The sequence below is a fragment of the Gekko japonicus genome, unplaced genomic scaffold, assembly GCF_001447785.1.
Source record: "Gekko japonicus isolate JY-2015 unplaced genomic scaffold, Gekko_japonicus_V1.1 scaffold406, whole genome shotgun sequence".
Taxonomy (NCBI): domain Eukaryota; kingdom Metazoa; phylum Chordata; class Lepidosauria; order Squamata; family Gekkonidae; genus Gekko; species Gekko japonicus.
In genome coordinates this window covers 902299-928679 of record NW_015171515.1, presented here as the reverse complement: position 1 = coordinate 928679, position 26381 = coordinate 902299, and the positions used below count along the sequence as shown (strand labels likewise).

Genomic DNA, 26381 nt, shown 5'->3' with positions numbered 1-26381 from the left:
TTTTGCTCCGCAGCTTCACCCTATTTCCCCTGCGTCTACTCAATCCTCAGAAAACAGGATTGAGTAGACGCGGGGGAAATTGGGAAATGCTGTGGTGCATAATGCGGCCGCGCAGCACATGGTGTGAAATTGACACATACAATCGGGGCAAAGGGAGGAATGAGCGCGGAGCAGCAGCTTGTGGGAAATCAGCCAGAGAGAAATTGTTCAGTTGGATTCTCAGACATGTCATCAGTATGTGTTAAGACTACAGGTTACCACTTAATGCTTAATCTATATTATGGGATGCATGCATACTGAAATTGGGGGGGAGGGCATGATCTGCCACAGAACATCATGCAGTGAATTACCAGGCCTTATTTACATTCTGTGACCTGTTTGTTGTTCTTTAGCATTCCACTTGCTGGTTTCTTTGAACCTCAGAGGTTCATACTTTCCCATAACCGGTCAGGGCAGAAGTCTTCCATGGTCCTTTTTGCTGGTCCTGATGCTCCCCCACATTATAAGACCTTTTGTCTTTTTAAAACAGTGAGTCTGCAAGGTCTTATAGGCATTTTTTTTAGCATAAGTGAAACCTGGCTAGTTCATTACTTTATTAACCAAGCTTAAGAATCTCCATTCAGAGTGTGTGTGTGTGTGGGGGGGGGGCTTCTTCTTTATTTGTTTCCATAATGAAGCAAATTCTTTATAGAATGCATGAGTGTAATTGTTTCAGTTCAGAAAAAATAAGAATATGTGATGCAAGGTGCTGCTTCAGTTTATACAAAGATGCTTTCTCTAGCCTAGTGGATTTTTATTTCCTTTAAAAGTTGCCTTCCATACCAGATTGCAAATTGGTTGTGAAACTCCTATTTTAAAAGCAGGTACTAGATGACTGAAGGTGCTACTCTCTGAAAAGAGAATGGGCTTGTAGAAGTGGCTTTGTAGGATTTGGAGGATTCTTGTTCCCAGCTCTGAGAAGAAAAGTTGTGCATGAAGGAAATGCTTTAAGATTAGTATAAGAACAGTGAAGTAGTATAGCATTAAAGGCAGCCAAGGGGCAACTAGTGGGTAAACTCCAAAGTTGCTGTCTATATTTTTCATGTCAGAGCATCCAAACAGCCAGCAACTACACCATAAAACAGACTTATGGTAATTTCTCCTAGTAATTATCACCTAAAATGATCATTTGAGTCACCCTCATTTTCCGTACTTAACTTTTTTAGGGTCACAGATATATCTTCACTGAACTCAATCTAACCTTGTAGTTCATAGGCACTGATCTAATTTAAATAATCCTGTGTCCTCACATTTCTGCATACTTAACTTTCATTTACAAATACCGTAATAGCCTTTGATAGAATGGGTGCATATTATAAAATTGTTCTTCTTGTTCCTTGTTCAGATCCAGTAAATAAAAGGTTCATTTAATACCTAGACTTCTGATGTACAGCATAAAAACAAAATTCTTCCATTTCATTGTTGGTTTTGGTCTGCTGGGTGGCAGTCCTACTGTGTTTAAGCCTCCCTCATAATTACACATTCTAAAGCACCTAGAGGAGTATACATTTTCATGCTCACTTAGACAAGAAGGGTTCTCATAATCACCAGCTGCCTCAAACTGTGCCAGAGGTGGAGAGGCTTCTGGATGCTTGCTATAGTTCACCTAGTTCACCTAGACCTGAGGTCTTTTTTCTAGCCTCATAAGCCCGTCTGCATATCTCGCAGAATTTGGTGATAAACAGCAAATTCTTTCCCATTGCCTTTAAGCTACTTCATATGAGCTTTACTTAAGAATCACCTATCCCCAATGTGTCTAATGTACTAAAGACTCTCTTGGCCTTGTCACATGTCTCTGAAAAATCAAGTTTGTAACTGCAGAGGAAAGAAGGTACTTCCTTTTAAACATACAAGCAGAATGGAAAGCAATTATTTTCTTTTCTTTTTGACATTGATGATGACTAAAAATAAATACTGCACTCAGTCTAGCAAAGGGCTGAAAAAATCCAAAGCATGTTATATCTAAATAGTCAAAATCTTAATTTTAATCTTAAATTGCAATGGGTTATTTTTTTTTAACCATAAAAGATGCAATCTATGGAGAACTGATTTTATGCAATCCACTCTAGGAGCTGTAAGGAGCTGTGGTGGCTCAAGTGGTTAAGACGCTGAACTGCAGGCTGTGGAAGGTCGGTAGTTCAGCAGTTCGAGACCCGAGTGTGCCGCATGACGGAGTGAGCTCCCGTCTCTAGTTCCAGCTCCTGCCAACCTAGCAGTTCGAATGCAAGAAATTGCAAGTAGATAAATAGGTACCACTTCAGTGGGAAGGTAACAGCATTCCGTGCACCTTGGTGTTTAGTCATGCCGGCCACATGACCACGGAAATGTCTTCGGACAGTGCTGGCTCTTCGGGTTTGAAACGGAGATGAGCACCGCAACCCTAGAGTCAGATTCAACTGGCTTTCGAGCAAGGGAACTTTTACCTTTACTTTTACTAGGAGCTGTGTGTGGGAGATCACAATGAAAGAACTCATGGATTTCTTTAGCATTTCATGGTTTTTTGATTTACAATTTCAACTGGAACGAATTTTGAAGGGTCAAAAAAATTCCCGGTGGTTAAAAATGGCTTGACTTTCTTCTCCTGAGAGTATGAATCAATAGCAAAAGCAGAAGCATAGCTGTCATAAAGTGTCAGTCATTTATGATATTGTAAAATGGTTTATCAAAATAAAATTAAAAATTAAAAACAAAAAGTGTCAGTCAAATATATTGTTAAACATGAATTTGATGTTAAAAACAAGCCATGCATTTAGGCAACAAATGGACCCAATCCTGTGAGCGGATATTGCTTAAAAAGCTTAGGTTAAGTGGCCTCAAGACTAAAGGGTCAAACTAGATGAGACCTGGGAAATCTACAGTTATATCTTCCCAGCAGTAAATTGCAGCCACACACATCCTGGATTCAAACTGGGGTCATGGAAGGAAGTGGGAGTTGGTGTAAACTTCCCCTTCCTACATAGTGTCATGTATCCAAACCTATACACATGCACCCCTCTGCATTATGTTATTAGCTCTAAAAAGAAAAAAATGATAGGTTCTAGTGGGACACTGCGAAGCCAAAATGGCCCTGGGAAAGGACCGTGTTCCCTGGTGCTGCCCCACAATAGAGGGAGGGAGGAAGAGCAGCCTAAAAGTAAGCACCATCCAATTGCAGCAGCTCCTGTTCACCTTGCATGGGGTGAGGGCTGCCAGTTTGTGCCTGGCCTCTTCATAGAATCATAGAGTTAGAAGGCACCTCCAGAGTCATCTAGTCCAACCCCCTGCATGATGCATGAAATTCACAAATACCTCCCCCTCCACATTCCCAGTGACTACTGTTCCATGCCCAGAAGATGACAAAAAAACCTCCAGGATCTCCAACCAAACTGGCCTGGAGAAAAATTGCTTCCTGACCCCAATGCATTTCCCTGGGCATGTAAGAAAGGGCCACAAGAACTAAGCACTGAGGCAACCCTTCCTGCCCTCCCTAACTTCACAGAATCAGCATTGCTGTCAGATGGCCATCTAGCCTCTGTTTGAAAACCTCCAAACTAGGAGACCCCACCACCTCCCAAAGAAGTCTGTTCCACTGAGGAACCACTCTAACTGTCAGGAAGGTCTTCCTCAGGGGTCATTTCGTAGAAAAAGAGCTAGGGGAACTCATTAGCATAAACCATTAGCATATGCCACACCTAGGGGAACTCATTAGCATAACTCATTAGCATATGCCACACCCCGTGACACCAGGGGCCCGGTGGTGGACCTGCAAGGCCAGCGGGAGTGCGAGGAAGCCCCGCCAAGGCCCTCCCTGGCCCCAGGCAGGCAGGGGTGGGGAGAGGCGGGGAGGAAGCAACTTACCCTCCCTCTTCTCCTGCCTCCTCCTGGCTGAATGAGGGCTGGAAGCGGGGGGCAGGGCTTCGTCGTGTGCCCCATCCCCCGCACCTCACCCGGGGGAACTGCGATCCCCCGCGATCCCCCCCGAATTGACCTCTGTGCACAGGCCTCATTGTAGATGGTTGTATGTCCAGGGTCAGGGTCAGTACGCACAGTCCTGCTCTCCTCTTTGCATGCAGAATGTACAGAGTTGGGATGACTTAGCAGAGCTACATTTTCAGCCCTCTAATCCTGGAATGCGAGTGCACTCGCTTCTCAGTGAAAAAGGGAAATTTATGCTTAACATGGAGCAAGAAACCCTTCACAAATGGGAAAGAATTTAAGGACTCATTCTCACCACTGCTCCGGCAGACTAGCCCCTGTGGGTTTTAGCTTGCTTTTGAAAGCACCCGAGAAACCCTGAAAGCCACATCGATTCTGTGCATGCCAATGATTCTCTGAGCATCACAGAATTAGTACATTAGTATAAGGAGCATCACTGGCAGTAGTTATAGTCAGGGCTATTTTTGGGCACGAACGCACAGGAACAGAGTTCCGGCTGGCTCCTGAGTTGGCTACGCCTAGCAGGAACTCATTAGCACAATAGGCAGAAACTCATTAGGATTAGCTACATTAGGTGTGTGTAGCGTTCAAATAGCGTGCTGGGTCATTATCTCATTAGCACGGCTTCGCGAAGTCCTTGATTCTGTTAGTAATCTGGGCTTAATGATCACCAACCGCGCAAGCATGCCTCCTTGTGCCTGGTTGCCAAATCCCGGCGTCTCTGATTCCTCAGCCAGTCAACAGGTGGCGGAGAATCGGGTGGCGTGTTGCTGGGCCAGGCATTGCCCGATTGGCTTCAGGTGCAAACTGTCCTGGGGTTTGGCGTTCATCCTCCCCGGCACTTAGGTTTGGTGAGGACTCTCGTGCTTCTGATGATGTTAAAGGCATGGAGTCCTCAGTTTCAGAGCTCCCAGGTGCCGGGTCGGTACAGGCATGACACTGGCTCACTTTGCTGGCTACACATGGCAACATTGGTCCTGGCTCCTGCCAGCCTCACATGGGGGAGGGTCTACTGACTTGCGGCAGCAGCTCCCATCCACCTGGCATGAATAAGGGGCCATCAGCTTGCAGTGGCAGCTTCCGCCCACCCATATAATTCAAAACGAAGTCCAGTGGCTTGCAGTGGTTCCCACTTGCCTTGCATTGGGCTTCTCTTGCCTCATTCAGAACCAGAATGACCCTGGCAGGGTTGGTGGCCCTCCAGTTCATCAGCCCACCAGGACTTTTCCCCAATCCACCCCTGGTAGGTGCCCATCCCTTTTCCTTTCTAGGGCTAATAGTACACCTGGTTTTGATAAGTGAAATCATTTGGGGGAGATTGCACACTTCTCCCTTCCCCCATGCATCTCCAGTCCAAATCAGGGAGATATGGAGCTGCTGTTTATTTTAAAAAAATCATTGCAGATCCAATCACAGATCTCCCATCATCTCTTTGGGTTTGATTCTAAAACTTTTGCAAAATTAGAAAACGAGGTAGCTGATGCTCCTCTGACTCTCTCCCTCAGTTGTTATGCAGCACTCCTAGAGTCCTGCATGCCATAGCAGTTGGAGAACAAGAGGATAACAGGACCATGGAGATAAAAGGTGGGTAGAACTGTGGCATAAGCAAAAGATTTAAAGGATTATATCCAGTATATGTGAGGTGCTAGATGTATCTTGAGTTGTGCCAGGATATTAGCAGCAACCAGTGTTCCCTCTAAACTGAGTTAGTGTGAGTTAGCTCAGTTTTTTAGCCTCCAGCTCACACATTTTTGTCTTAGCTCAGAAAGGATGCCTCCAAAGCAAACTAATTTATGCAGTAGCCAGATTGCTTGCTCACAACTTTAATGGCAGGAGCTCTCAAAGTAGAATTTTTGCTCACAAGACTTCACAGCTTAGAGGGAGTATTGGCAGCAGCACTCACTGTGGTGACAAAACACTGGTATATTACTGTTGCAATTAATAGTTGACTGATAAACATTTCTGTATGGATTTATGTTTGTTGTGTGTGCAGTGCATAACAGTGATTCAGATCTACATTGTTGGTTGTCTATTATGTTTTCATGATCAAATAAATAGAATCATATGAGTTAGCAATTATTACTTTACTGCCTCTTTCATCATCCATGGAATTCTAGTGTCCCAGTAAGATACTGGCCACATAAATAGGGATTAGCGTAGCCACAAATTGAGTGTTTGTCTGATCCCCAAGTGAAATGAATATTTACTATGTCGAAGAAGAAAAGTTGGGTTTTATACCCCGGTTTTCTCTACCTTAAGAAGACTCAAAGTAGCTTACAATTGCCTTTGCTTCCTCTCCCCACAACAGGCACCTTGTGAGGTAGGTGGGGCTGAGAGAGTTCTGAGAGAACTGTGACTGGCCCAAGGTCACCCAGCAGGCTTCATGCGTAGGAATCAAACCCGGCTCTCCAGATTAGCATCCCTACTCTTAACCACTATACCACGCTGGCTCTAACAGGCAGCACCTCTGTATATATATATTACTGTTATCACCTCCCTTCATGGGCAGACTCCTACACAAATAAGCCAATTGTGCATAGGGATGGGCACAAACTGGGAAAATGCAGTTTGGTTTGTGGTTTGCTCACTTTGGAAACCACAAACCATCATGAACTTCTAGGGGCTAAATGAATTCCCTCCGGTGTGCTAGAGACACAAAACTCACAGGGAATCTCTGGCTGACTTTCCTCTACCTACCCTCCAAGTCCGGTGAGGCTGACTTTCCTCTACCTGCCCACCAAGTCTGTAACGGTTTGAGTTACAGTCCCCCCAAAGGAGGTGTCCCCAGGAAATTGGTTTCTGGGGAAATGACAGGCAGTCATTTTGCCAGGTGCAGGTTCAGGAGGTTCAGGAGTGTATAGAATGGATCCTGTGCAAACTAGAGCCATCAGAGTCACAGGGGACCTTTTCCAGATACTCCTCTACATGCCCTCCAAGTTTCACCCCCTCCCTGTGGCTTTGAAGTTTGGTAAACATTTAGACTGTGTGGAGACAGTCTGGAAATGTATCCATTCATGAACCACCACAAACAGCTGGAAAGTTTGTGGAAAGTTTGTGCCAGTTGATCTGCCATGAACTTCACTTTATGAATTATGAACTGGCCAAAATTCATCACAAACTTTAGTTCATAAGCTGGTTCATGCCCATCCCTAATTGTGCATGTGACATGCAGCCATGGCTCTCATCTACACTGTTGTGTGTGCTTTTGAATGATGCGTGCAGTTGAAATCATTGTCCTTGTAATTTATAACAGTGATTCAGATCTATACTATTATGTGCTTTTCTATAGGGAATATGATAAGCAATTGCAGATAATGAAAGCCATGTAATGCACAGTTCAGATATGTGTTTTTATGGATAAGTATGCCAATATGGTGGTGGTAATATCCATAAAAATAAAGAGATGGGTGTTACATATCCCTAGTAGAGATTAACCACTATATATTGCACATCCTTATTTGAAATGCTCTAACAGCATGCTGACTTCAGCCTCTATCCTAATTTTGGCTCAGGAGTTGGTCGTCTTCCATGAGAGAAAAAATAAGGTAGGCAGGTCATTTTGGGGGCACAACTGAACTTCTGGTTATGAATGGAAAGAGATTTCTCTTGCAGAACTATGTCATCAAGCCTAGCCAGGGCATGGAGTGACTACTCAGAAAGGCATTATCTGTAAGGCATGCCTGCCTTTTCCCTCTTAGGTTTCTGGATACTTCACTATCAGACTTTGCTTATAAAGGTCAGAGATCAATCAAACCCTTCACTAGAACAACAGCCTTGTATTCTTGCTGTGTAGTTTGCAAAGATGTGAAGTACATGTTTGTTTTCATTTTTTTCTTTGATATAACATCTTTGCATACACATTATGACATAATAAGGAGAAATAATCTTCATTCGTGGTTTTTGTTTTAAAATCTTCCTTTTGTAAGGAGGTTTTGCTCTCATAACTAGAGAAATTCTCTGTGATATTTTCTTTTTCAAAATCAATTGCAGGTTGAAGCAGGAAAAAGCCTAGGTGGTCTTGTTACACACTGCACTTAAAGTAAAAAAGTAGCACAATAAGGCCCTGGCAGAATGGAAATATGAAACCTTTTAAGCAGGAAGAAATTCAGAATGTCATTCTGTCTTTTGACTTGTAATTTAATTCAGAAGTATTAGGCTTCAGTGGTAATAATAATAATGATCGGTATTCTTTGGGAAAAAAACTATATCTGGGCTATATATTACACCATTCCTGTTCCATTGACACAATCTCTTACTGTTACCTCCAGTGAGACATTAAACTTTCCTAAAAGGAGGAATCATCTTTACTTAGAAAATTATTGTGGAGTTATCATAAATGCTCATTATAGAAAATCTGTAAAAATATTTCCAGGCAGAACTAGACAAGATACTGGGAGTTCCATGAATGGACCTCCTGGTGGTTTTTTAAAATGTGGAAATGAGTATATGTGGCCCAGATTCTGATTGAGATCACAGAGTGAAGGGGGAATGAAGCTTTCCCTCTACCACCACTACTTGAAATGGCTGCATAGAACTGCTGTTTGCCCTGATGGGGCAGATATACTGATTCAAGCCCTGGACATGTTTGCTTGCCCTAGTCTGGCAAATAGGCTCCACACGGCTGTCTCAAGTCAGGAAAACTGCATGGAGAAAATGCTTTTAAAAAAACAAAGCATTTCTTCATGCTATGGTCCTGATTGGCTTATGTCCCTGTGCACCTGATTTTTATGAGGGGGGGGGGAACCCACTGGGAACTTTCTGGAGCTCTCAGCCTCTTATCTAGTTCTGCTCTTGTTCATCACTACTTATCCTGACAGTTTAATAATAATGAGGAATTAGAAAGGACAGTTGCACAGGAAAGATCATGGTGACTCCATAGAGGATGGAATATATCCCACCACTCCACTGATCAAAGTCTGAAGTCTTCTTCCATCTTAAGAAGTCTTCCTCCAACTTAAGTAGCTCTTCCTCTAATAGAAGTAGTTGGAGGAAGTACCAATAAAGCTGGAGGAAGGCTAGGGTACATGCGAATAATCTTCTGAGTATCTAACCATTTCTTTCTTGACATAAAATAATCTTCTGTTTCCCCATTGCCCATCAGCATGCATTCCTAAGATGACCCATCTTTGTTTTGACACCGTATTATGACCAGAGCACAATCATCACTTTGTCTAGACCAGTATAGGCTTGTGACACAGGTATACACATCCTGTAATATAATCCCATGAGTCATGACATTTTAAAGATCTTTTTAATATCTGAAATGATAACATATAATGTTAATGGGTTTGCAGCATACCACAGGCCCTCCTGAATTGCAAATGTATCCTATCTTTGTTTTCCATTCCCACTCTGGCCCTGGTTTTCCCCACTTTGCTCCTGGATATGAGTTCTATGAGAAGAAATCACACATCTCCTTTCTTTGAGAGCCGCTTTCCATGCTCATTGTGATTATTGCTCCTACATTCAGTTGGCATCAGAGAGATTGCAAGATGCATTATGCAGTACAGATTTTTTGTTTATACCCTTCTAAAAAGGGATGGGATGGTGGTGGCAAGGACCTTGATGAGTCTGTATTTTCAAGGTTTGTGTATTATCTATGGAAAGCCTCTTAGATAATTTTCCTGGGTGGCATTTATTTGTAGGGGCATGCAATTCCTGTGTAAAAGGTAAATGTAAAGGTTCCCTTGCTCGAAAGCCAGTCGAATCCGACTCTAGGGTTGTGGTGCTCATCTCCATTTCAAAGCCGAAGAGCCAGCGCTGTCCAAAGACGTTTCCGTGGTCATGTGGCCAGCATGACTAAACACCAAGGCGCACGGAATGCTGTTACCTTCCCACCGAAGCAGTACCTATTTATCTACTTGCAATTTCTTGCTTTCGAACTGCAGGAGCTGGAACTAGAGACGGGAGCTCACTCCACCATGCGGCACACTCGGGTCTCGAACTGCTGAACTACCGACCTTCTACAGCCTGCAGTTCAGCGTCTTAACCACTTGAGCCACCACAGCTCCTAATTCCTGTGTACACCACTGAAAATTCCATAAACTACCTTAAGACATATATTAGCATATGTCACCATGGGGAGTGCTTCCCCTTCGATCCTCAGCTATATATAATGCATTGTCATAGATAATATATCAATAAATTAGGTGGCAGATTTCTCTAATGTAGCTGATAGGAGAAAAACAAACTCTGGCCCTGGCCACACATGCTGGAAAACGCAGGGGGGAGGTGTGACTATTTGCGCCATCGCATTCTGACCCGACATTAGGTGATCAGACGCGACGGCGGCACACTGGGGCTTTCTCCATCGGCGCGTGTAGCAAAGAGGACAACCCGGGGGAATAGCCGCACACTGGTGCGATCACACCGCAGGAAACTGTATGCAGCCCATGGCAAACCATTTGCCAGTAGGTTGTTTCAGGTACCTTTTAAATGCACATCTTCAGTGGCACGCCACAGGTTGGCCACGGGTGCGCTATGCCTCCCAGATGTTCCGGTGTGATCGCACCCGGAAAATCCGCCCGACTATCGTGCCTTCTGCGGGGCAAATGCTCCATGTGAACAGGGCCTGAGTTTGCAAACAGATTTAGAACTCCTATATGGGAACTTATCGGTAGGTTGGAGAAGGAGAAATCTAACTTGATCCCTTTACATAGATATTGAGAAAGATTTGGAAGTCTGGATAGTATATTTCGATCCTGGAGTTAAACTGTGACATCTGTTCATGGGTGTCTCTAGTCAATCCTGTGATCTCAGCTTCTTGTTGAACAAATCTGGGACATAATTGGGCATGTTCATTCACTGCTGCCTATGTTATCAAGTAAGAGCTCGATGGTTCCATGAGTCCAACAATGGTTAAAATGTTCTCTTGTTCCTATGTTCATTGTATTGTGTGTTTGGGTTGTCATGATCACTGTTGACTTGGTAACCACGTGAAAATGTTTGGTGTGATTCCGTGCTTCATCCATGTTTTTGTTGATTTTTGAAAATGTAGTATTTCTTATTATGCAATTATATTGGCATGCCATTCAAATGGTATTTCTTTCCAATTTTCATTCTAGTAGTTTACGAAGTATTTCATTGCTTTTCCATGTAATTTTCAATAATTCTTCCATTTTGGCAATATCAAGTGTTTGAATTTCAGCAACTTTCCAATGTCTAGTTAAAACAATCTTTGCTGCTATTTTCAGGTTTTCAGTAACTAATCTTTAAATGCAGGGTGTTATCAGAAAAGTAAATGATTTAAAATTTAAACCATGAGCTGCCATCAGATACTCTTTTGCAAAAAAAAAAAATCAAATTGCTATTCCACTGGAATTTTTTTGTAAGGGGTTAGATCCAGAAGACTTTGAGTGTAGCTCTGCTTATGGAATTGATCTTTCCCACTTACTTTCAGGGAACACAGAGACTGCAGCTATACTGTGCTACCTGAAAAGTAGCTCTGGGGATCTGAGAGAACCCTTGAGGACAATGCAAGATATATAACGTGGGCATCTGCATTAAAAAGCAAGAATCAGTGAAAAAACCCTGCCTCTGTTACTTAGAAAAGAGGGGATTCTGATCTAACTCAGGGACTTTGATTTGAAATCTCTGATTTGTGAGAAAATGAGAGAGACTCCAGATTTATTTTTAAAGGGAATGGTTATTATGCTGCCAGAAGAGGTCTTACCTTATGGATGCCAAGTTCTAGTTGCATAGATATATTTTGCATTCATGTCTTACTTTGTCTAGTTGTTGATGTTTGCTTAAATTAACTTCTCCCTTTGCTGATTGGTCCTGTAATTCTTGTGCATACAGTGATGTTTGTGGAGAAAATATTCCCTCCCACTTCCTAACCCCCAAGTCTGCAAGCCTTTAGCTGGTTCTTATCAAATTATTGCAGCTGTAATTAAAGCACAATGAATTAGAACCAGACATGGGGTTGAGTCCTTCCCCAAGAAATAATTTGCCCAGATGCCTGAGATGGCTGCACTGATTTTAAGTCATGTCCTTGTGAAGTGCATTGGTCAAAAGACATATTCATTTTTCATCCTCTCACAAACAACCATGCAACCAGCATGTTAAAGAGGCAGTCTTGTTCCAACCATGTGGGCTATGTGCAAGTCCCAGTTGTGATTATTGTATTTACTTCTAATGTTTCACTTTGGCATTACACAGAAGGGGTGGCAATAGGTTATCCCTGTGGATCCTTTTAGGCCTAGTGTGCAAACAGCCTGATCCACAGATGAGTTATATGGCAGTCTGATTGATATGAGCCAATTTAGTCCAATTGGAGTTGACGTGATGGATAACTGGCCTTAAACTGAAGTAATTGCTTCAGTTCTAGTCTGCTCTAGTCTGTTGACTAGAAGAGTTTATTTCTTACTGTGTGCTGTAGGTCACCTTGCACACTTTTGAGATTTTGAGGAGAAAAGCTGGAACTCAGCTTGAGTGGAAGCCTCATAAATGCCACCTCTTCAGGGGCTGATATGGAAAACAATGCATATGTTATAGCTGTGGCATTATTGGCGAACAGTTTTTCTGCCTGCTTGGAGACCTACATAGCTGTGATAACATATGTAAGCTTTAATCACATGGTTTGATAAATGCCACCTCTTCAGGGGCTGATATGGAAAACGATGCATATGTTATAGCAGTGGCATGACTATTGGCGAACAGTTGTTTCTGCCTGCTTGGAGACCTACATAGCTGTGATAACATATGTAAGCTTTAATCACATGGTTTGTCTACATCATGTGACTACTTCCTAGGCCAACATTACACACACACATCATAGCTGCTGGTGTGAGCTCAAAACTAAATGTACACTTGAGGTTTACATACATTATCGCCGATACAGTGTTTACATATATTATCACTGCATTGCTATGTGGACTATCAAACCATGAAGAAACAGATTTTCAAAATCGGCCATGCTACAACATATATATGTTAACCAAGTTTGGATTACAATTAATGTGAAGCACTCCCCTCAGGCAGCACAATAGGAAATAGTTTATGAACTGTTGTTTCGTTGACTTAAATGTTGGAGGATGGGGGAAGTGTTATGTGTATGTGAGACTGTCTGCATTGCAAAGCAAAATATAAAATAAGCAGATGAAATTTGAACGTGCTCAAATCCATGAGTAGCTTCGGAAGTAACAGTAGGCACAGTGCCTTGGACCCCCATTACTTTTAGGGGCCCACAAAAATGTTTTAATTTCTTTTAAAATCAGAAGGGAAAAATAAAGTTTTGGGGTCGAAGAAAACGTTTGAATGTTTTTTTCAGAAAAAAATGAAATTTTAGGACCCACAAAAATTAATTACATTTTGCGTAAAACAGGGGGAAAATAAAATGTTAAAATATTTAAGGTTATATCAAAAATAATTTTAGGAGGGGCCCATGAATGCAAAAGTGCCTAGGGCCCATGAAAGTCATAATGCAGCCCTGACTAAGATATTTGCTAACGGTATAAAAGTTACTTCTGATTCTCATGAAGGAGATTTGGATTGAGACTTAACAGATTTGTTTAATATTTTCACTTATTTACATGGGACTTCCTTCCTAATACATATTATCATATCCTTAAGGTTTGTTGCCACAAACATTTAATTTTCTAGGGTTACACAACTGGAATTAAGTGCTTCTAGAGTAATTGCCTTATTTTAGTACATGTTTTTCCCCCAAGCTGTTGCTCAGTGTAGTGTGTAAAATCCTAAATGTAGCATAGATTAATACACTGCTAGTAAATGTTTGGAATGGATGATCTCGTGCACAAAGTGACTTATTTTCCCCACCCCCTTGTCTGTTTTAACAGCTATATCTGGCATGATCGTCCCCCCCATGTGAAAGAATTGCCTTGAAGAATCGTACTAATGAAGAAGGTTGGATTCTGCTTCGGAACAAAATCTAACACAAGTCCCAGAGTGGAACTTATAACTCAGGCCTTTTTTCTTTTCTTTTCTTTTTTTAAAGAGGAAGTTCACAATATCTGCAAAGTTTTTAAACAAAATACAGTTTAAAGCCTCACCATCCTTGCAAAATAATACTGAAATTCATGAAGAATCTGGAAGTGCAAGGTGTTCATTCGAGCTGTCCATCCCAAGTACATGGGAGAAAGAATTATTTTGTGTCATGAAAAAAATCCATTCATGTCTTTTTTTTGGTTTTTCCAGCCTTGATTTAACTCTGCTGCCATTTGTCTGTTACAAGTCATACTGGGAGAAGGGGGGCGCTATTGCAGATGGCCCTTTTATTTAATTAAAATATTTTTAAAAGCTGCATGAAGAGAAGGCAAGTGGTAACACTTAAAAATGAGCTTGTACGGAACAGAAGTAGAAGTGCCAGATAGGGGTGGTTGTTTTCTTTCCTTAGAAGAATAAAGGGCCATGCCAGTTAAGGGTTGGCTCATGCGTGTTACTCATCCGGAGAAAGTTTGCTCATCTGACGTTTTGCATTCTTGGTATGTTTGTGTGGAGGTATAGATATATATTCACATACACACACACCATTAATTAGAATTCCAAGTCTATTTTAGGGGCAGTAAGACTTTTTTGCCCCTCTGTCTCTTAGAATATCATACTTAGGTGATTGTGTAAATAATGCAAGACAGAAAATTAGCAAAAGTGTAGCTAATGACATGCATATCCCAACGTTACCTTGAAAACCCAGTGCCTCTGGATATAATGCTGAAACTGCAGAATTAGATTAGCATGGCTCTCTATCTTTAGCTTATATCAAATGAGTGGCCTCTCTTACTCTCTCAAATGCAGTTTAACCCGTCTATGCATACAAATCTCTTTGGGATTTGATGCAACAGGATAAAGGCACAAATGTGAGCCACTTTTATACAATTTTTCTTTGCATTTTCTCAGCTAAAATATCTTCCATAGCTTGTTTCTGTGTTTTTTTCCTTTGGGGGGGTCAAGAAGCAGAGACAGGATTCATCCTGCCAGCCCACAAACGGCTCAGAAGCACACAAACACATTGGTTGGTTTAGAGCTTCGATTGCTTTTGTATTCATGAACCCTTTCATTTGGAAACATAATCTCTTAAGTAAAATGGCTTCTTCAACAGCAAATTAAAATATGAAAGAGAGCTGGAGAAGACAGAAGAGGATAGGAAGGTTACAGATCCCATCCTCACTTACAGGAATTTTGCTCCATTTTTGGGGAACTATTTGTAAGATACTTAGTCAAAGGTGCAGCAAACTTCAGAGGATGCATTACCCAGTTTTTTGTCTTTGCCATTGCGTTTTGTACGTAGTTATAAATAATGTAGATTTTGGGTGATTTTTTTTTGGCCAAAGTTATTGTTATATTTATACATTATAATGTCTTAAGACAATTTTTCAGTCACACACACACACAAAAGAATTACTGCGTATTTTGCAAAATGAGCTCACTACCTTTAAGATTGCACATGCTTGCAAATTGAATTAAAGAAAAAAAGCTTTTTTTAAAAAAGAAGGATTTTGTAAAATATCCATATAAATAATGTATTTATCTTTGGAATTTGTACATTGCTTTTTCCCCTGCAGCACCCCCTGTTTATTTTATTGTGTATGTTTGCTATGTGAAAAGTGCTAATTTGTTTGGTCACTCACAGGTGTATTAGCTGTTTAAATGTGACTTTAATACAATTCATTTATAGGGTTTTTTAGTAATTGTTTTCAACCATGCTTCCATTTTTGTTTAATTTCCACTCAAAAGCCATTGTCTATTTTTGTATTATTTGTAAGTTAAAAAGTTTTTTTCCAATATATGGCAAAAAGTAGCATATTATTCTTGTAGCATTTAGTTAAGTAGATTTTTTAAAAGTATCCTTTGCTTTTGAGGCTTATAAAAAAATCTAATGCTGTTTTACTCTATTAATATGCATGGAATCTCTCCCCTTTGGAGTGACACATTTTTGTGCATTAAATATGGGGAGAAACTTCATAGAAATCAATGAAAATACTTTCTTTCTTGTCTGCTTGTATATTTCTCTGTCTTTCACATAAATATAAACCAGCAGATTGGATGCCTTAACAATGCAAATCATATTCATTTCACTTGTACATTGTACTGCGCACCAGAACTGTCAATCATCACTAACATTCTAAGGAAAAAAATGGAATTTGAAAAGCACAAATGAACTGTTTTGTTACCTTAAGACAATGTGACTTTTTCTAGACAAGCAACAATGCTGCAATTGTGCATGCTTTCTGTATGAATTTTGCAATGGATTTCACTCAGATGTCACTGTGTGATCTTTTGGGAAAGGGAGTGGGGTGGGGGAGGACAAAGAGGGGGAAATTCCAAAAGGTTATTGCCAATGGAATGGTTAAGAACACATTTACACATAAAGAAACTGGAAAATATAAGGAATATCAATGTATTGCTTCTCTATAGTCCATACATTTATTCTAATTCACATAGTGAGCAACAGCACTGCAATGTAATCAAATTTAAAGCCATATTTTGTCCAGTCATGCCCTCCACTGAACCCCATTCAGACTGAGATGCACCTATTTAGACACCCATGCAAAGTCATGTCCATACGAATCCCTTTCTTTCAACGTCCAAAGATCCTTTGACAAAATGTAGAATTTGTTTCTATCTCCAGCTATTTATAGTGTGCTGATAAAAGGGAATCTATATTTAAAAAGTCCCCTCAGCCCCCCCTCCCAACTTTTGTGTAATTATTACAGATGCCGCTATTTACAGAATATGGCTTTAAGTGGAAATGATCATGTTTCAGTCTTTACCAAGTGAAGCCCCACACTGGCTGGGTTGTGTGAAGGATGCCTATTTCTTCTTCATTGTACCTGACTGCATCTAAAAAGAAAATCATCTCTGATTCTACTAATCTTTCACCTTCTTAACTAAACCTTTTGGAATAGATACACACACTGTACAGTCCTATTGTTAGAGAAAACTAACTACTGTAGAGATTGTTATAATTTTTTTGCAGAAACTCAAGCTGTAAAAACTTTTCAACTTTCACAATATTTAATTAAAGTTACTTCCTGTCTGTGAGTGCAGTTCCTGGCCTTGTATTTATTCATTTGGCTACCGAGTCAACAGGCAATTAGAAATGCTGAGTGAAAGCCAGCAACTGACCAGATAGACATGCCTTCTTTTCTATATTTTTATCTTGCAAAACATAAACCAACCGAAACAGGAGAATTAAAACTGCATATATTGAACTCATGGTAAGATTCTCCAAAGCTGTAAGTATGGGTGTTTGCAGAAAATGACTTTCATATTTCATATTTACAGATTCAAAGAGAATCACAATGATCTACAGATTCCAATGAGATTATTATTCGATTATTAGGAATGTGAGTGGGTCTGTGACAGACATTTTGACCGCATGGTTTGAAGGTTGTGGACATCATGCATGTGGACATCATGCATTGTCTAGATAGGCTGATAATGCTGGGGAGCAATCTGTAGTCATGGTGCACATTGGCATCAGTGATGTTGGGTAATGTAATCATGTGGTCCTGGACAGGTTCCACACTAGGGCCAGCTAGATAGGCATTTATCAGGGGTCTCAATGCGTGGATGAGAAAGTGGTGCCGGGAGGAAAGGTTTAGATTTGTTAGGCACTAGGGAACTTTCTGAGACAAGTCAAACCTGTACAAAAGAGACTGGCTTCACTTGAACCAAAAGGGAATCAGGCTGCTGGTGATTAATACCAAGAAGGTGGCAGAACAGCTTTTAAACTGATTCCAGGGGGGAAGCTAACAAGAGCTGGTGAACTTCAGGTTTGGGACAAATCAGTCCAAAGGGATGATTGTATAAACACTCATGGTAATACTGATGGAGTTACCTGAACGTGGGAGTGTGGGTAGGATAGTGAAGGAGGACCATGTGTGGTGACAAAGGGGCCGAGGGAAGCGAGGGTTGCTGGCGAGGGAAACACATTGTAGGTATCTATACGCCAATGCTAGAAGTCTCCAATCCAAGATGGGGTAGCCAGAGTGCTAGATGTTCAGTGACAATTTAGACATAGTTGGTATCTCAGAAACATGGTGGAATGAGGAAAATCTATGGAATGTAGTCATTCCTGGGTATAAGCTCTATAGGCAGGAAAGGGAGGGACAGGTTGGGGGAGGTGTTGTGTTGTACATCAAAGAGGGCATAGAATCAAATGAATTGAAAAAAACAGGGGAATTAACTCCCCAACAAAAGCAATATGGATGGAAATACTGGGTCCTAAGGCTAATTTAAAAGTGGGGGTGTACTATTGCCCACCTGATCAAATTCTTGAGGCTGATTTTGAGATGGAGAAGGAAATAAGTGAGGGGACTAAAGTAGATAATGTTATAATACTGGAAGACTCCTACTTTGACTGGGTAAACATGTGATCAAGTCACACTGTAGAAATGAGATTCCTAGACATAATAAATGACTGTGCACTGGAACAGTTGGTCACAGAGTCAACAAGAGGGGTAGTGATTTTAGTTTTGAGCTTGGCTCAAGAACTGGTGAGAGATGTAGAGGTCGTGACACCAATTGTAACAGTGACCACAATGTTATTCAGCATTAATATCAATTAAAAGTTACCCCTAAATTCCAAAACTGTAATTTTCAATTTAAAAAGAGGGAACTTTACAAAAATAAGAGGAATAGTTAAAAGGAAGCTGAAGAGGAAACACTAGAGAGTCAAATTTCCTAGAGAATGCTCAGAAACTACTTAAAAGTACACTAATTGAAGCCCAGATAGATTGCATTCCCCAGGTTAGGAAAGGCACTGCCAAGTCTAAAAGAATGTCTGTATGGTTAACAACGCAAGTCAAGGAAGCTATAAAAATTAAAAAGTGGAATGTCTGCCCCAATGAATTGAACAGAAGGGACCACAGGCTCTGGAAAAAGAAATGTAAATCAATAATTAGATATGCAAAAAGAATTTGAGGAGCAAGTGCTAAAAGCACCAAGACAAACAATAAATGCTTCTGTAAATATATCCAGAGCAGGAAACCAGCCAGAGAAGCAGTGGGACATTTGGATGACCAAGGAATAAAAGGATTGCTAAAGGAAGATGGGGAGATGTCCACTATGGAAAGTGTGGGGCATGAATCCATGCTACAGCCACTATTTTTAGGAAGGGAGTCTGAAGAACTGAGTCAAATTAAGATGACAAGAGATGAGGTTCTAGACCTACTGGGGAAATTAAAAACCAACAAATCTCCAGGTCCTCATGCCATACACCTGAGAATTCTTAGGGAACTCAAAAGTGAGATAATTGATGTACTAACCTGCATAAGTAACCTATCACTAAATTCAGCTGTTGTACCAGAAGACTGGAAAGTAGCAACTGTTAACATCTCTTTTTAAAAAGGGGTCCAGAAAGAAACCAGGAAATTACAGGCCAGTCAGCCTAACGTCTGCCCCAGGGAAGATAGTAGACACTGTAATCAAATATAGAATTATTAGGAACATAGAGGAACAAAGCCTGTTGAGGGGAAATCAACACGGCTTCTGCAAAAGGAACTCCTGTCTCACCAATCTTTTGAAGTTCTTTGAGAAAGTGAACAAGCATGTAGACAATACTGAATTGGTAAACATTATATACCTGGGCTTTTTAAATGGCTTTTGACAACAAACCTCACCAAAGGCTCCTGAGTAAACGGTTGGTGAGGCAGGACTTCCTTTGACTCAGGGGTCATGGGATATGAGTGTGGGTATTATTATAGATTAAAAATTGGTTAAATGATCAAAAGCAAAGAGTAGGAATAGATGGGCAGTTTTCATAATGGAGGAAATTAAGCAGTGGGGTCCCACAATAATTGGTATTGAGACCCGTACTGTTTAATTTGTTTATAAGTGATCTGGAATGCACTGGCCAGGTTTGCAGATGACACAAAATTATTCAAAATGGTAAAGTGGGAAAATGTGGTTTGTGTCAGTTTGTGTTCATGGCCGAACCATAAACCAAATCACAAACCAAATGAGGAGGTTATTTGCTAACCGAATCAGTTCATGATTCCACAAACCCTGTTAAAAGAGACCATAATCCCTTTAAACAGGATTTGGAGAAAGCTGGAAAAACAGCTGAGCAGCAGGGAGGTGCTACCCACTGCTCAATTGTTTCGCTTTCTTGTGAAGTTCCCTTTAAAGGAACTTCACAAGAAAGCCCCCCCCCAAAAAAAAACAGCTGAGTGGCAGGGAGGAGCTCCCCACCACTCAGCTGTTTTTGTGGCTTTCCCTTTGTGTTTCAGTTCATGCCCATCCCTAGTAAAAAAACAAGAATGACTGTGAATTGCTGTGAATTGCTGCTGGAAGATCTCCACAAATCAGGTGAGTGGGCGACAATGTGACAGATGAAGCTGGTAAGTATAGGGTGATGCGCATTGGAACAAAAAAATCCCAACTTCAGACATAGACTAATGTGGTCAGAACTTGCTGAGACCAAGAGGGGAAAAGATCTTGGGGCTGTAGTAGATAGTTCAATGAAAGCATCAACCTAGTGTGCTGCAGCGGTGAAAAAGGCAGACTGTGTTAGGGATTATTAGGAAAGGAATTGAAAATAAAATGGCTGATATTATAATGCCCCCTTTATGATGTGGCCTTATTTGGAATGTTGTGCACAGTTCTGGTCACCGTATCTCCAGAAGGACTTCTCAGAAGTGCCACACTCAGTCTTACTCTCTCTCTCAGCTAGAGATGTAGTTAGGAACCTACCTCTGTCTCTCGTCTTTCCTATCAAGCATGTTAATTATGAAATAAACCTTTATCTTCTCTTTAATCAGGTTGTGCACTGTTGCTATGTTAATTACTGGGTTATGGTGGCCCAGTTTAAGCACATCTCTGATTAAAGGGAGAGAGATCACCAAAGGCTCTTGGCACAAGCAGGCAAGAACAAAGGAACAAAGATGGCAACCTCCTGTGGTGCACAACATGGTCACTGGATAGCTAGGCTCACAGAGAACAATGATCTAATTTGGAGAGAATGAATGAAGAGGCCCCTTCTTGAAACAGGATTATGGGACATTATCCAGGATGCCCAACCAAGAGATGATGACCTGGCAAAGCAGAGAACCTGGGACTCCAACAATGAAAAGGCAAGAGGGGCCATAATCAAGGGTTTAACTGACAGAAATGTGTTGAGGGTAATTCAGATGCCAATGGCCAAAGCTGTGTGGTGTGAGCTGAAAAGACTGCATGTAAATTTCTTGTTAAAGAACCAGCTTTATCTACAATAGAAACTTTTCAGTATTAAGATGAAGCGGAGGGGTAATTTATGTCATCATCTGGATCATAGAATCACAGAGTTGGAAGGAGCCATAGAGGTCATCTAGTCCAACCCCCTGCTCTCCAGCCGCTACTTAAAGACTGCCAGTGAGGGGCAGCTCACCACCTACCTAGGCATCTGATTCCACTGTTGCACAACAATTACTGTAAAAACGTTTTTTCCTAATATCCAGCTGGTACCTTCCCACCCTTCATTTAAACCCATTATTGTGAGTCTTCTCCTCTGCTGCCAACAGGAACAGCTCCCTGCCCTCCTCTAAGTGACAGCCCTTCAAATACTTAAAGAGAGCAATCATGTCCCCCCTCAACCTTCACTTCTTCAGACTAAACATTCCCAAGTCCCTCAGCCTTTGCTCATAGGCCTTGGTCTCCAGGCCCCTGATCATCCTCATCGCTCTCCTCTGCACACACTCCTTTCTATCCACATGAGATGTTTTGATTGGCTGAGCAGCTGAGGCGTTCAGGAAAGGACATTTTTGATCAAGATCTGATTGTGTTACTATTAGGTGTGTGCGCTCAGTATAAATCGAGCTGAATAAATACCCAAAAATACCTTATCAGTATTTTGGGGGTATTCATTCTACCAAATACAGAAAGGAGAATCTGATTTCGCCACCAAAACAGCTGTGCTTGAATAAAAGCTAAATATTAACTGCGGTCTCTTTAAATGCCTTCTAAATTCACTCACCGAGTTGCACCACTGTAGCAGCAGTGGCATGATTTGGTGAGTGAACTCAGCAGGCATTTATAGAGACAGTGGACTTGTTAATGCCTTTTAAATGCTGCTCTTGAGCATAGCAGGAGCAAGGAAGATCCATGTGGAGCACCTGGACATAAAGACTGCTTTTCTACATGGAGAAATAAAGGAAGATGTTTATATGGAACAGCTACCAGGATTTGAACAATCCAAAGACAAGCAACTTGTGCGTAAACTGCAAAAGAGCATATATGGACTGAAACAGACTGTGAGATGTTGGAATGAGAAACTTCATCAAATGCTAACCAAGGAAGGATTTGAGCAAGGCAAGGCAGAATGATGCCTATACTCAAGATATAAAGACAACAAATGGGCTTACATTCTGATTTATGTGGATGACCTGAGTTTATGCTAGGAAGCCAAGGAGGACTGTGATCAAATAGTTCAACATATGAAACAAGAAGCAGAAGTGAAAGAATTAGGAAACATCAACTACATCTTGGAATACAAGTAAAACAGGAGGAAGATGGAAGCTATCTTCTCAATCAGAAGCAGAAAATCCTAGAATTTCTGGGCTACATGAATATAAAAGGAACTAAGCCAGCAAGCACTCATGTGGAAACAAACTACCTGAACCAGCCAGGAGGTAGTGAACTTCTGCCTGCCTACAACCAATACAGAGAAGCAATTGGAAGACTGCTGTACATAAGCACATTGACACAACCAGATATCACAGCAGCTGTGGGCATGTTATGCAGCAAGACAGAATCACCAACCAAAGGGCCTGGGACGCAGTCAAAAGACTTGCAAAGTACCTGCATGGCACTGCACATCTGCAACTAAAGTTACTAACAAGTGACAATCCCAGACTAGTGGGATACATGGATGAAGATTGGGCACGAGATACTACAGACAGAAAGTCAACCAGTAGACATTTATTCTTCTATGGTGACGGAGCAATCAGCTGGAGCAGCAGGAAGCAGGAAATTCTAGCGGTGTCCTCAACTGAAGCTGAGTATTTATCCACAGCAGAAGTGTGCAGACAACTGAAATAGATACTGCAGCTAATGCAAGACTTTGGGATAGAGGAACCCAAAACAGTACAACTCTTTGAAGACAACCAGGGGTGCATAAAACTTGCACAGATGGAACATAAGAGAACATAAGAGAAGCCAATGTTGAATCAGGCCAATGGCCCATCTAGTCCAACACTCTGTCACACAGTGGCCAAAAATACCAGGTGCTATCAGGAGGTCCATCAGTGGGCAACGCTCCCTCTAAGCTGTGGAGTCCTACTTTGAAATCCTACTTTGTGAGCTACTGGCATTAAAGTTGTCAGTGAGTGATCTTGCTGCTGCATAAATTAGTTTGCTCTGGAGCCATCCTTCCTTTTAAAAAATATTTTTATTAGTTTTTCCTTTTGGAGCCATCCTTCCTGAGCTAAGACAAAAAGGTGTGAGTCAGAGGCTAAAAAACTGTGAACTCGCTCACACTAACTCAGCTTCGAGGGAACACTGCCAGTGGGGCCAGGACACTAGAAGCCCTCCCACTGTTGCCCCCCCCAAGCACCAAGAATACAGAGCATCAGTCACCCCAGACTGGGAGTTCCTGTCTATACCTTGTGGTTAATAGCCACTGATGGACTTCTGCTCCATATGGAGATCAACTCAAGAACAAAAGTCATGGATATGAAGCATCACCTAGTAAGAAACATGGAAGAAGAAGGGCTTGTTGAGTTGGAATACTGTCCTACAGATGAAACATGTACTCACCAAGCAACTTTCTTGAGAAAAGTTTGAAAATCTACGTAACAAGATGCATCCTGTTGACTTTGTACACTACACCACGAGGAGGGGTGTTGAAAAAGGCAATGTCTGGTGTACAAAGACAAAGAGAAGAAGACCCCGCAGGGGGCAGCAAGAAAACAATTAGATAGGATAGTGAAGTCAGCACCTTCTCTCCTGTTAAGTGTCATTCCTTGTCTGTCTCCAGATTACTACTCCCAGGGCAATTTCCTGCTTCTTCTTGGAAGTGCCACACTTAGTTTTACCCGCTCTCTCAGCCAGAGATGTAGTTAGGAACTTCTCTGTGTCTCTCCTTTTTCCTATCAAGTATGTTAATACCTAAATAAACTTTATCTACTTTTTAATCAAGTTGTACACTGTTGCTGTGTTAATTACTCTGCCAACAAATAAAAGGGAACACAGGCGTTGGCAAATAAAATGCAAATCATTGATCAGACAGGCAAAAAAGGACTATGACGAACATACTGCAAAAACTATACAAACCAACAATAAAAATTTCTTCAAATACATTAGTAGCAGAAAACCAGCCAGGGAGGCATTGGATGACCAAAGGCTAAAAGAATTACTAAAGGATGATAAGGAAATGGCAGAGAAACTGAATGCATTTTTTGCCTCTGTCTTCACTGTGGAAGATAGAAGATGCTTGCCCACTCCAGAACTGCTGATTTCAGGAGGGATGTTGAAAGACCTGAGTCAGATTGAGGTGACAAGAGAAGAGGTCCTACGACTGATAGACAACTTAAAAACTGATAAATCACCAGGCTCAGATGGCATTACATCCAAGAGTTCTGAAAGAACTCAAATGTAAACTTGTGGATCTCCTGACAAAAATATGCAATCTATCACTAAAATCTGCCTTCATTGCTGAGGACTGGAAGGTAGCTAATCTAACCCACATCTTTAAAAATGGTTCCAGATGAGATCTGGGAAATTACAAGACAGTCGATCGATACTGGGAAAGTTGGTGGAACGCACTATTAAAGATAGAATTAGGAGGCACATTGGTTAACAAAAGCTATTGAAGAAGAGTTAGCATGGATTCTGAAAGGGGACCTTTTAGAGTTCTTTGAGGGGGTGAACAAACATGTGGACAAGGGTGACCCAGTAGATGTTGTTTACCTAGACTTGGCCTCATGGTTTGGGACCTAGCCCACTGATAGGGCCGGCTAGGATCCTTTTGGCCCATTGTCTTTAGGTGTGAAGCTTCAGGTTTGGTCCCGGGGCAAGTCCGGACATGCCCAGCCCTGTCAGGGCTGGATACACTACAAAAATAGATAAAATTCAACAATAAAATATAAAGTGCAAATTGTTCAATTGGACTTTCTGTCAGGTAAGCGTGCAGAGGTTTGACAACTAAACAACATGCCTTGCAGGACACCTGAAGCTCACACCACTGCTGGCCAGTTCTCCACAGGCTGTGCAGGGGAAGGATATGTGAAAAGACTGTCTTTTTCCTGAAGAGCCTGCTTACTCAGATCATACCAGCATCTGCAGGAGCAAGTTGGTGTAGTGGTTAAAGAGCGGTAGGCTGTAATCTGGAGAACTGGGTTTGATTCCCCGCCCCTCCGCATAAAGCCAGCTGGGTGACCTTGGGTCAGTTACAGTTCTCTCAGAGCTCTCTCAGCCCCACCTACCTCACAGGGTGTCTGCTGTGGGGAGGGGGAGAGAAAGGGATTGTAAGCCAATCTTGAGACTCCTTCTGTTAGTGAAGGGTGGGGTATAAAACCATCTCTCCTCCTCCTCCTCCTCCTCCTCCTCCCAGGCTTTTCATTTCAGGAGCCTGCCTGGGTCAGGCTATGAGCATTCCAGAGGGGACTTCAAGCCAATCATTATGCTAAAAAATGTGAAAACTCCCAAATGTCAATTTTGTTTTCATTTTAATTTGAAACTTGGACCAAAAATTGGACAGTGGCTTGGAGAGCAATCCTAAGCAGGTCTTCTCAGAAGTAAGTGTAATTGTATTCAATGGGCTTACTTTCAAGAAACTGTACTCAGGAGGACTCCAATTTCCTGCAAGGCAATTCCACCACCCCCCTTCAATGATTTGAAATTATTCCTTTACATATCACTAAAGCACACTGGGGGGAGAGGAGCAAGGTCATAGTTTGCTTAGGACACTTATAATTCCTGAGCGGACCCTGACAAAGACTCAGTTAAAGAATCCATGGCCCACATGGGGCACTATGAGCCTTATGCACTCTGGTGATGAAGTAAGCCCCAACCTCTAGTCATATAGTTAGGAGAACAGCATGGCCGGCCAGCAGCAGTTAAAACTACTGAGACCAACTAGATTCAGAATCCAGACAAAACCTTTTTAACCAACCAAAAGTAATAGATAACCAAAGAGACTGATAATGCATCCTAAGCATGTATATATACTTTTAAATTTTATTTATCTTTGGATTTGTATCCCACCCTCCCCAAAGGCTCAGGGCTGCTCACAAGGGGCACGAATGCCCAGGTTAAAACACTAAAACAATACAGAAAAAATAAAATACAATAAATACAGTTCGCTAAAAATTTCTTTACGGTGCTCCAAAAATATTTAACTATAAAATTCAAGATGGGGTTCTATAATTATTTATACTAGAAACAACAAACAGCAGTAATAACAATATATAACAGTGACAATATACATCCCTACAGCGGTGTCCTCTGCTAGGAACATCTCGTGCCCCCCAATAGTACCCGCTCTGAAG

The 26381-nt window shown here is 41.5% G+C and overlaps 1 protein-coding gene across 1 annotated transcript in view; it reads left to right on the top strand.

Moving 5' to 3' along the window:
- Window positions 1–14891, top strand: part of LOC107117281 (transcription factor COE1-like) — a 27298-nt gene extending 12407 nt beyond the window's left edge. Inside the window, exon 6 of the mRNA XM_015419376.1 lies at window positions 13755–14891. Coding sequence (XP_015274862.1) covers window positions 13755–13786 — 32 coding nt within the window. The 3' untranslated portion in view covers window positions 13787–14891. The remainder of the gene's footprint in view (window positions 1–13754) is intronic.
- Window positions 14892–26381: the final 11490 nt, after the last annotated feature.